Source organism: Cynocephalus volans, chromosome 6 (assembly GCF_027409185.1).
Source record: "Cynocephalus volans isolate mCynVol1 chromosome 6, mCynVol1.pri, whole genome shotgun sequence".
In the NCBI taxonomy this organism is placed as follows: Eukaryota; Metazoa; Chordata; class Mammalia; order Dermoptera; family Cynocephalidae; genus Cynocephalus; species Cynocephalus volans.
This window is the reverse complement of record NC_084465.1, coordinates 3,422,403-3,434,513: the sequence shown is the minus strand read 5'-3', so window position 1 is coordinate 3,434,513 and position 12,111 is coordinate 3,422,403. Positions and strand designations below refer to the sequence as shown.

Here is a 12,111-nt window from a genome sequence, read left to right as displayed (position 1 = left end):
AAAGGCAGGAGAAGCCAAGAGCCTCTAGGTCCAAACCCTCAGGCATGAGAGCAACCAAACATATATGAGGCATAAGCGTGAACTCAGGATATGTACAGAGTTCACAAGAGTAAGACAAAAGGTTTTTCTGAAGGACGTAGAGGAAGACTTGTATAAACAGCACATACCACGGTGGCAGCACCAACTAGTGTCTTCTAACATCCATTGCCCCTTCCTTCCTCACACACAAACTCCAACCTTATTCTACAAGGCTGGTGAGTGTGGAGGTGACACCCAGTGCCTGTTCCACCACCTTCCCCTGGGCTGCAGAGCTAGAGAGCAAAACCCAATGCTTCCAAGACTCATCTGCAGCTAGAGCTCTGTAGGGGACTGAGGTCTTGCTGGTTGGATGTGTTCACAGGTGACTTGGAGCAGGAGTGGGGGACAGCTGTCTTCTGACTGTTCCTGCTGCTGTCTCTGGTAGGCACTGTCTGCAGTCACTGGGTTTTCTGCAGCTGTATCCAATGCCCTGTCTTGGTTTGGGGTATGAAGAGGGCATTTGTGGTATTAAGAAGCAGGGTTTCCTTTATTTTGCAGGTTCAGATCCAGCAAGCACGTCGTGGCCTTGAAGTCAAGGTTGCACCTGCTGCGGGTGCGCTTCCCGGGCTCTCACTCACACTAAGGCAGAGTCTTCCTGAATCAGATGGTACAGTCGCAGCTGCAGAGGGAGCAGCTCTCTGGTGGCCCAAGTGTGCTGTGTGGAAGCATGCAAATCCCTGTATTAAATCCCTTTCTGTTTACATTATCTCGAGTGACTCATGTTTGCAGCTGGAGCCTGGCAGGTATGTCACTTGGTGCAAGAATTGGCTGTGGGCAACAAACCCTCAAGGATGAGAATCTGGGGCTGGTCATGTTGGAGGATGTGGGGATCTGGTTTCCATTGCATGGCAAAGCAGGGACTTGAAGCATCATCTGCAGTCCCCTGCAGTGAGGTCCTGTGGAAGGCAAGGCTTTGGACAACCAACTGCCTGCTGTGTAGACAGGCCTGTGGGCCGGGCTGGCTATTTCTGCCTGCACTGGGAGGTTAACAAGCTTATGGGCTGCTCTGTGCTTGAGATCTGCAGAACAGGTTTGAGAAAATGCCACTAATGCATTGCATCCAGGGACACTGAGGTGCCTCTCTTTACCCAATGCTGCCAGGCTTCTCCCCAGTGACCAGCATAGCAGATGCTGTTAGAGGGCCACCAGGCTCCATTTCTTTCTCCTCCTGCACACAGTTTGACTGTTTCTAGCAGCTAGGTGGGAACATGTGGCAGAGTCCCAGCCATGGGATGTGAGCAGAAGTACGATATCCCACTTCTAGATCCACCTGTAACAACTTTCTTCCAAAGGAATCCTCCACATTGTCTGCTTCCCCACACCTGCTGAATGAAGAGGACTCTGAGGACTGGAGGAGGGCAGAGCCATAGGTACAAGAGCCTGGGTCCCTGAGCGACCATGTGGAGTGCACTCCCCTGCCAGCCCACATGGGCCATGACATGAGCGAGAAATCCACTCTCATTGTGTACAGACATTGAAACCACAGGGTTTTACAGTCATTAGCCTACCCTGACAAATACACTCTGTAAAGAATTATGGCAGCATTTTAAATAGAAGTCTGAGTGACAGTATTTCTCTTTTTTAATAAGATAAAAAGAGAAGGAGACATAAATAGAAGATTGTGTACAACAGAAGTCATCAAACAAATTAAAAATATATACAACTCCAAGTTTTACGGTCTTGAGGACACGAAGTATTCATTCATTCATTCATTCATTCATTCTTCCTCTTCCTCCTCTTCTTGTTTGAGGGGAAAGGAAAATGAAGAGTCTAAGCAGAGGAGTCAGGGTATTTATTACTGAGCACACCAATGTCTGCATTTCCTCGTAGATGGTTGAGACAGATGAGATCAGCGTGTCTCAGAGGAGCAGGTCCTTGGCCAACTGGACAGGAGAGAGTGCGGCAAGAGGTCAGGGGGAAGCTGCCTCCCTTCCACCCTGGCTACCTATGACTCTCAGAACCCCAAAGGACGAGTGCACGCCGACAAGTATAGAACAGAGCACGAATTACCAATGATGACAAACGGCCAATGTGACTGCCAGAACACAGGCGCCACAGCTCGGGAGAGGGACACATAACAGCCTTTCGTCAAACAGTTCGTGCCTCTTATTAAGAATAATGCTAGTTTTTGCAACTGGGATTTCTACAATAGCATGGAGTTCTTTTAATTTCTCAAATATAAAAACCAAAAAACTTTGATTGAGTTTTTAAATTACAGAAATAATAATGTGTTTGTTATAGAAAAAAATTTTTTTAAAGATAAGCGAAAGAAAAGAAACTCAGCAGTAACACCCAGAGAACACCTATCCACACTGCACTGTGTCCTAAGACTCTTTCCCCAGCAAATAGACACCTACGCATAAGAGGTCATCTGTACGCACTGGTTAATACTACCTCTTTTTTGCACTTAACAGGAAAACACTGTTCTGAATGTTTCCACATGGCAATTTACAACTTCCCATGAACACACTTTTATTCACAGCTGTTGCTAAAGTTATTTATTAAGGTGGCATCCACGGGCCACCATCTCCACAGAACACGTGTTAGGGGTGTTTTCCTGAAATTCCTGGTTGCTGAGTGCAGTTTCCAGCCCTGTAATCCATCCACACAATACCCCTTTCTCCTGCTTGCAAGAAAATGCAGGAAAGTATGGGGACTGTCCCCACCAGCCTTCTTTTTAGACCTGTCGCCTACACTGGGGCTCTGGCCGTCCCCCCCCCCATCTCCTGGGCCCTCTCCACCCACCCACGTGTGATGCTGGACTGTGGCAGATCTGATGGCATATCACCAAAGAGCCGTCCTCCCCACTTCATGCTGACTGCACCGGGTCCGTGCACCTCCCTCACGTGCTCAGGACAGGCCGAGCCTTGGTTCCCCCCTGCTCCACCCCTGCCTTGGTCCTAGATCTATAAAAGCTGCAGATCGATCACTAAACCCAATGCTATTACTGCCATAATATCTAGACTCAGAAAAGTTCTGATTTTTTCCGCACAGGAAGTCAGGAGTTGTTGTGGCATTGTTTGGGTATTAATAAATCTTCCCAAGTGAGACATCTTTAGGCTACTGTCCCATGCTGGGGATGGCCATCTGCTACGGTGCTATGGCAGCTTTCTATTTTGTGGACATGACCCACTTTTTACATTGCAACCCATTATATAAAGTGTCATGAAACAATACTTTCCTCTTCTAGAAGATGCAGTCTGATATTTCATATATATATGTATTTTTTTTTTTACATGCTGTTTTCACTCCACTAAACTAATTTTATGACCGACTAGTGGGTGGCACCATTCCTGACGGACTGGACCCCGCCCCGCTGCCGCCTCCTGCCTGGCCTGTTATAGTCACCCACCCATCTCATTTTATTAGCAAACAGGGCCCATGTACAATGGTGCAGTTTGTTTAAACAACTCTGGGAGAGAGTTGTTTAAAAAATTGAACCAAAAAGGTATTAGGTGCTATCCCAAACAAGGTTTTGGTCTCACTGTCACTGTGGTGGATTGGTGGTTCTTTCTGTGTTTGAACTTTCCAAGTTTCATAAAGGACATGGCCCAGTCCTCACACTAGCAGAGCAGAGGACCCCTTCGTGCTCTGCCCTGTCATTTTCTGCTCAGGCGCTTAGCAAACATGTCCTGGGTCCCTTCTAAGTAACATGCACATCAAGCTGGTAATCCTGTACCTGGTGACTAGAGCTCAGAGTTTCAATATATAAAAGCAAACGTGAGTTCCCAATCTCCGACTCCCAGACTCGGGGTCCTCCACGACAACAGTGATTCGTTTAAACTCACATTCCCAGGGGTCTGCCTCGCTTAATTGTTCGGAGAGTTGGATAAACACTCGTCTGAAAAGCAAACACAAGCAACTGCTTCCAAATTGTGTGGTGCTGTGTTGCTAACTGTGTTTTACCAAAACTTCCATTAACCCAATTTGTTAAAAAATAAAGGAGAAGCTACTGCAGAGCTGTAAGGCTGGCTGCATTTTGCTGAACAGACGTGGCTTTGTAACGACGCAGGGGACATGTCAAGTGGGAACGTTCCCACCTAATGCAGTCAGCGGGGTGGTCTCTCACCTGTCACCACCAACCCAGGTGGGTGAGGAGACGCTCTCTGAACTGTCGACTTCAATGAGCGCCCCGCTGCAGAACCTCCCCTGCCCGCGTGACGGGGGAGGGGACCCTTGCAAGCGCAGGATGAGGGCTCTGCATGCATCAAACAACACCAACACGATGCTGCTGTAAATGCAAATTTAATTTCTTCTTTTAAGGAGGATGGCACTGAAAACCTTGACTAAGGAGAATATTCCCACCAAAGCAGGCAGTTGTCCCTGGTAATTGAGGTCTACGTACATCGTATATGACTAAATAGCAGCTCCCGCATCCTCCTCAATTTTTATAGGCTATCCCATAAAATCGATAACATTGCAGACCTCTGAGCTACCTTGAGGATGATGTCAATTAAGATAAATGAGACTTATTTTCTAGTAATTCCCAGCACCCCACGAGCCACCCCCTCCCTTCTGGCCCACTCAGCGGGTCGGCTGAGGTCAGGTGGAGGAGGCCGATCACGTCTGGCTTTGAAGCCCCCGCAGTCCCCTGAGTGGGGAGCAACTGTTGGGTAGGTCTTGCTCGATCGGAACCCAAGGGAAGCTGGGACCCCTTCCCCAAGGGTCTGCCACCCGCCCATGCCAGGGATGGAGTGCTGATGCGCACGTCCCCTGTCGTCCTTCCTGGGGGATGCTCACAGCATCACACTCACCCTTGCAATCACCACTCAAAGGAGGGTGAGCATTGCTGCGCTCAGAAGCCACTTTTACCCATGGCGGTGCAGTCTGCCTGGGGGGTCTTCCAGCTGCCGTCTCACTGGGGATCTCCCAGGGCTGTTTACTTGGGAGGTCCTGGACACATGGGAGGGCATGGGGAGGTTCTACAGGAAGGCAGCCAACAAAGGCTGCATTTTCCTGCCGGCTGCTGTGGGGGTGACCAGTGCTGAACTCCACTGGGGATGTCCTCGGAGCCGGTGCCAACACACTTCAGAGGTGCTCCCACGGAGTAGTGCTTGGACACCCCTTCCCTGGGGCTCCCAGAGGGGCTTAGTCCCTTCATGCACAGTTGGAGGAGGCTGTCAGGCAGAGGCACATCTGGACACCGTCAGCGGGAATCCTGCCCCCAGCCCCAACCAAGTCCTACACAGTCCTCCAGGGCCGGGACTCACGCTCATGCGTCCAGAGTAGGGGGGAGGAAAGACCAGACCAAGGGCTCAAAGCAGGGCTGGCTCAGAGCCAGGCCACGGCCCAGTGGGGACAGCGGGTGGGAAGGAACGTGGGGATCCTGACTGATGGATGTCCAAGGCTGGGGCCCGGACTCCTGCAGCCCTGGGGTGGGCCTGGCAACAGCACCCCATGGAAGTCTCTGAGCGCCCCTCTGGCTCACCAGGCTCATTGAGCGACCATAGGGGCTTCGCTGCTAAGACTCACACGGAAAGAGTCATGAACAGTCACAGGCTAGCAGGTTCCTCTAAAAGCCACACGTGCTGCTAAAGGCAAAATAAGCAGAGTGGAACAATGCCAGGGTGGCGGGGTGGAGGGAAGGGGCAGGGGCGCTCACCTGGCGCTCCCAGCGGGCAGGGCTGTGTGCGGATCCCCACGGATTCCAAGGGCTTCTTCAGTGCAGCGAGACGCCCAAGCCACTGGCTGTTGAGAGGACACGCGGGCCCTCCTGTCCCTCATCTGTGTCTGCCTGAGCCCCTCGTCACGCCAGGGACTGAGCAAGGGTGGGGTGGGGGGTGTCTACAGGGCTGCTTTCCTGCCAGCTGCCCTCTGCGGGTAGATGGGCACCACCAGCCTGCCTTGAATCTTCTTCTAACCAAGCGAGGCCTGGCCTGGAGAAGCCGGTCCACACCTCCCTTCTGCCCACACTGCCCTCCCCAGACTGGCCCCAGCACCGGGCCAGACACGGAGCAAAGAGCCCTGCGTGGACACAGGCCACTTTGCACATCTGTCGTCCACACTGTGTTGGAGTGGCCAACTCACTTCATTTCATCCCCTGCCCGCGTAGGAGCGCGGGTCCTCAGAGGGCCTCTCCTCCCGGGGGAACGGGCTACCCAAGGACCCTCAGCCTTGAGGACACAGCATGTGGGCCGGTGTTTCATTCCATCCACCGAGTGACACAGAAGGAAGGACAACGTGAGGGGATGTGTCCTGTCACCCCGTGGCCAGCCACGCCCCCAGGACCCAGGGAGCTCCTTGTGTCCGAGGCCCCTTCCCAGGCAGGATGCGCATCTCAACGACATGCGGCTCTGCCCGTTCTTTTGTTTCTTGCTGAGTGCCAAGCCGAGCACACACATTCTGTGAGCCGCACAGCAGAAGGAGACACACCTCTGTGGTGACACCACCAGGAGCAGCCACCTGGCCCACAGCCAAGAGGGGCAGGCGGGCGCGAGATGAGTCGGCGCCCCAACTTCACATCGCGAGACCCCCTGCTTGTCAAGTGTGGCCACGAGCCTTCTGGTGGAGAAGACAATGCTGCGGGATCCCAAATCACAGCAAGGGACAGTTTTCTAAGTGGGAAGGACAGAGGCCATCTAGTAGTTTCCTGGGGAGGATGGGGAACTCTTTCTTTAAAGCACGGGTGCTCTTGGGACCACTTTGCTGTGTTAGCCAGAGTCAGGGGAACTGACAACACCCCGCATAAGGCCACACCATTTCAAAACATGGGGGCTTTAAAGGACAGTTCTCCCCGCAGCACGGACCCACCCACATGTGCACAGGGTGGCTTTGTGACGCTGATCTCCAGTAGGTCCAGCGGGCAGCAGCCCCAAGTGAAGACATCACCCAGGATGGCACCAGCCCTCTGTGGCCACGATGCTGAGATCACCCCAGTCACACCAATGACTGTAGCAAAGGGATCTCTTTCAAATTACCCCGCAGCCCGGGTGGATCTGGCAAAATTAGAAAATTAGTTATTTCAACTTGATCACCTCGAAGGGGAACATCCTTGAAAACAACAGAAGGTAGGGGAGGGTCATGACCTAGGTTCTCCGGATAAGTTTAATTTCATCCCAAGAATAAACACCCTGGAAAGTCGTGGGACTGCTAACCACAGTCTCCTGGGTCAAATCCTCCAAGGACGCAGCGTGAGAGCACGGGGGACAGAAGCTGGAGCAGGCACCTCCCAGATTCCCGCAGGCCCTCCGTCCACCGTGGGCCCTGTGGATGCCACTTAACCCACTCTTCGTGGTCTCATCAGTGTGTCAGGGGTAATATTTATTTTGTAGGGCTGATGTCAGGATCAGAAATCACTCACAGGCTGTCGTACAGCAGGCTGTCAACAGAGGGTAACCTTTCCTCCTGGGCCGCCTCCTAGTGCCAGCTCCTTCCACTCCCCATCCACGTGGTTCCCTAGTTTGTCTCCTTTCCTCGCCTTGGTCACCCCCTTTAGAGAAAGACTCCTTCCTTTCTCCTGGCCCAGGTGCCCCAACAATGGCTCAGGTAACCCACATCTTAAGTCATTAAGACTTAAGAGACATTAAGACATTAACTGAGACATTAAGACTCCGTTTATCTGTAAAGCTGCGCTAGCCAGCACACATGCACCCACACACGCGCACACCTTCCCTGGCCCTGCTTGACGGTAGGAAACGGCTTCAGGACGGGTATCAGGGACCAGGGCTGTTCTGGGGTGCGGTGGGTGTGGAGGGTCATGCCCTGCACTGAGGTCCACACAGGAGCTCGGGATTCCTGGATGCAGGTACCAGACCTGCAACGGAGTAGTGTCTAGTGACGTTGTCAGAGAGATGCCTCTGAAGGGTCCTTCCCCATAAGTACCTTGTAGGTACCAGTGAGTCCAAGAGAGACCCTCAAGTTCCCAGTTTTCTCCCGTGGGAGGTGCTGACTTGTGGATCAATATTCCTCCTTTGTTCATAACTTAGGCAAATTAAAACCACAACACGCTTCCTGTAAAGGGGTCTGTCACATTTCCACAATCCCACACACCATGGCATCCTGCCATGAGCCTTTCTCTGTCCCTGCTCCTGGCCACTTCCGATGGGCACACCATTCCAGGAAGAGGGAGACACACAGACAGCCTACCTGTCACTGCTGCACCTCTAAAGCAGGGTGCAGGGTGCTAGGACAAAACAAAACAGCAAGAAATCCAAAACCAGCTTTAATTTAGCTTTGCATGAGCTGGCTGATATTGTAGAACAACTTCCTAATAAGATTTCACTTAGAATGACATTGAAATGGGCTACGTATTCTGGCCACTTACCACCTGGGTGCTCAGAGGGAATGTGTCTCTGTAAGCATGCCAGAGACGGGAGCCCACATGTGCGATGGTCCACCATCTGGTCCCTCCTGGCTGCTCAGTCCCCACCCTCACAGTGCTACCCACCACGCCAGATGCTCGGGGTGGGCCTCTCTTTGGGTGGGCTCCGGGCATGAACACTTCTTCTTTCCCTAGGCCAAGTGTCCGAGTCTGCCCAGGGAGGTGGGTCTTGCACCCCGCACCCCCCACTAGAAATCTGCAGATCTTGAAGGGAGGAGGGTGTGGGGTGCCCGGAAGGGGGTGCACAGCCTGTCAGCGTTTTCAGGCTGTCCCCTTAGCCTCCCTGGGACCCCTGCTGGCCTCACCCAAGAACCATGGCAGCTCTATTTTTATTCTGATGAACAACAATGCCAAAATGTCTTCCAACTCAACAAGACACAAAATTTAGGTGCTGAGAGAGAGACTTCAATTTCAAGCTTAAAGATTACTTTGGGTCCCCCAGGACTCAGAAGCAATTTAGAGCTGATACCCTGAACAAGAGAAAGGTTAGAAGATTAAGACCAACTGCTGTTTGGATAAATGGTTGGTAATTGCCCATATCCGCAATTATACACCGACACGTAATTTCTTTTCCGCTACCTTCCTCCTCTCCTGCGTCCCGTCAGGATTGATTCGAATGGAGCCCACCTTGGTCTTCTTCTGGCGAGCCTTGGTGATGTCGTACTCCATCTCATCCATCAGGGCCCTGCACGCTAAACAAGACACAAAACAGCATGATCAGGGAGAAGCAAGCGTCTGTGGGCGAGGGGCAGAGTGAGGCCCGGCGCAGCGCTCTCCAGCTGGAACGTCACCACCGCGTGCTCTGGGAACAAGAGGAACGCCTGTCCTCGGCAGGGTTTGCAAAGATAGCCTGCCCCGGGCCCAGTTCCTTTGTATTTCCTTTTGTATCTCTCGTTTTTTAAAACACAGATGTTTTATTTTTGCATTTAAAATATGCTTTTTCAAAGAGTGAAGACACTCATGCTCTGAGTGTCAGACACCCCAAAGCCCCCCTGAGTTCCAGTAATTACACAGAGCAGCCTCTGCATTATAGAAAAGCTTTGCCCCAAACTGGACCCTGCTCCCAAAGATACATTTTTGCTGGATTTGAAGTCTGAAACCTACTTTTTTTATGGGCTAAGTAGCTGGTTTTGTCTCCCAAGACCCATTCTCCCCTCCGTTGCAGGCACGTGGCTGCCCAGTTCGAGGCAGCTGGGGTATGGCCACAGCACTAAGTTCTCACAGATAAAAAGTAATTGAAGTGGCGCCTGCAATATCTGCTCCGTTGGCTGAACTGGAAACAGATTTGGGGTTCCCATCTTTGTCCTATCTGTGGACCAGAAGCCCAAAGGGATGGACAAGCAATATGTCATGGATTCAGTGTCCTGAGTGGCCATGAAGCACAGGCTGCCTGCCAGTCTGGACCGGTCACCTGGCTGTTAAACAAGGCACAAAGTCTCTGTCTCATGCAAGCCCTGAACTTGGAGGCTCTTTGTTAGAACAGCATAAACTTTATAGGCCCAGACTTTGACAGGGCTGTTAATCTGCTGCATTCAGCTCTACCTTCTGATCACACGTCACAGCATGCTGGCGGATAGCACAGCCTGCACAGACTGGGACAAGGGCTGACCATAGGCACAAAGAGCTGGCACCTGCATGCGCCTGTGTCTGGTCCCCATGCTGGGCTTGTGCTTCCCGTACACAGTGTGGGTGCTCACCATGACCTCGGGATGACCATCTGAGGGCCACCCCCATCCCACAGATGCAGCTCGAGAGAGGGAGTCACCCAAGGCACACACAGACCAAGAGATTGGGCCTTTAGTCTCGTGAGCCCGCTGCCACCCCGACCTGCTCTTGCTGCCAGGTGACCAGTCACTGGTCACTGCCATCGCCTGCCATGGAATGGTAAGTCCAGTGAGCATCTCTTGGGTCTCTGAGGCCTCGAGCAGAGCCAGTGGCACTGGCTTGGGGTGTCCCTGTCAGCACGTCCATCTGCACTGACCGCAGCATGCAGAGTCTGCAAGGCTGCCTCCAACAGCCGCTCCCCAATCTTGTCTGGGCTGGAACTTTGGCAGCCGTCCCAGTTCTCCTGCAGCTAGGCGGGGCCCTGTACCTTGGTTCCAGGACCATGAGTTCTGGAACTTTCCTAAAGAGCAGATACTTGCCCTGTATCCCTTCCCACTGTTAAAGCGGGGTCCCGGGGCCTCTGAAGGGCACATTTCTGTGCCAACCTGGACAGCATCCATCTGTCCTTTACGAGAGAGATGCCCTTCTGGATGGTCTAGGCCACTGCTGCGTTGAGTCTGCTTTGTTCACTTCCACGTGAATGTAGCTCATGCCTCCAGGTAGGAATCAGGAAAGAACGTTTCATTTCATGCCAGCTCTCTCCAGTGGGGGATCCTGACCAGCTTGGGAAGCCCCCTGGGGGCTGGGGCTGCTGGGGACTGCATGGGAACAGCCTCCTAGGGCTCCCAGGGGGCAGGTGGCCTGGCAGGCTCAGACGAGGGTCCTCTCAGGAGGAACGTGAGGGTGACCATGTTAGCGCTGAGAATGGGTGGTCTAGGACACCTACAGCCAGCCAGGAACAGGGCAGGCAGCTAGGAGGGCCAGGAGGGACGGACAGAACAAGACTGTCTCCGTGAGAGGGAAGACGGTGGAAAATGGTGTCTTGGCAGCAGAGACAGGAACGATCAGTGTAGGGGAGGGGTGGCCATCTGGCCCTGGGCAACTTCAGAGGACAGCAGCCGGCGGGGCGTGAAGGTTCCTGGAGAACCAGGTGGGGCCCAGCTGGGCACCTGCAGGGGTCCAGGTGACTCTGCTCTGGCAGGTACCTCCAGCCCTTACTGGTGGAGCCGAGAGCTGGGGGTGCCGTGCCCCCTCCTGCCGGCTAGCAGAGGGCAGTGCCGTGTGACAAAAGAATGTGGTCCCTCCCATGAATGGCCCCTGGCTTCAAATCCTGCTCGGCTGTGGACTAGCTTCATCCAGCTGCTGTGCTTCTGGTTCTCCCCATGGCAGGGTGAGGACTGCCTGCGTCTACAAGTGCCTGCCACACTGCCGACCCGCCCCATGCCCTCTGTACTCTTTGCCTGGAGTCCCCCAATTGAGGCCTGGCGAACGGCTTGGCAGGCCTTGTCCCCAGCCTCTCTCTGCTGTCTGCACCTGCAGACCCGTGAGCCACACTCCTACCTGGACACTCCACCCTAAGCCTCAACGGTCCCTCTGCTGGGGGCACATTCAGGTGTTCTGGGCTCTCTGGAGCCCTGCAAGTTTGGGCCTGGCCGGCAAAAGTAGAAAAGAGCCCATGGGGCAGGCTTGGCCCCCAAGGTTCTCTGGGTTCATATCTTAATGCCCTGTCCCTTCAGTTCAGGAGCACCAAGACAGGTGTGTGAGGGCGGGGCTCCTCTGAGCGGATGGCTGTGTCATCAAATGTCCCTGAAAGTCCTGCGCAGTTGGCTGGTAGTGACAGGATCAGTGCATAGGTGCCCTCAGTGGAGACGAGATGGTGCCCACAGGTGACGTGGAAGGGAGCAGGAGAGAGAGGTGGGCATGTAGAACCAGGGCCACAGTGGTGGCAGGTCCTTTCAGCTGACAGGCCTCAGAGGCCCACGGTCACCCCTCCCTGGGGCAGCCCACATCTAGGAACTGGGCCCGCCAGGTCCTGCTCCTGCCCTGCCTTCCGTGGGTGTTAATCCTGAGGGGTCTCCTTTGACAGGACCTAAGGCAGGGGGTCCTGG

The 12,111-nt window shown here is 53.5% G+C and overlaps 1 protein-coding gene across 1 annotated transcript in view; it reads right to left on the bottom strand.

Annotated features, from left to right (window-relative positions):
- CNPY1 (canopy FGF signaling regulator 1) overlaps positions 1-9,076 on the bottom strand; it is a 38,985-nt gene extending 29,909 nt beyond the window's left edge. The window contains exon 1 of the mRNA XM_063098678.1: positions 8,978-9,076. Coding sequence (XP_062954748.1) covers positions 8,978-9,076 — 99 coding nt within the window. The remainder of the gene's footprint in view (positions 1-8,977) is intronic.
- Between the last annotated feature and the right edge of the window lie 3,035 nt (positions 9,077-12,111).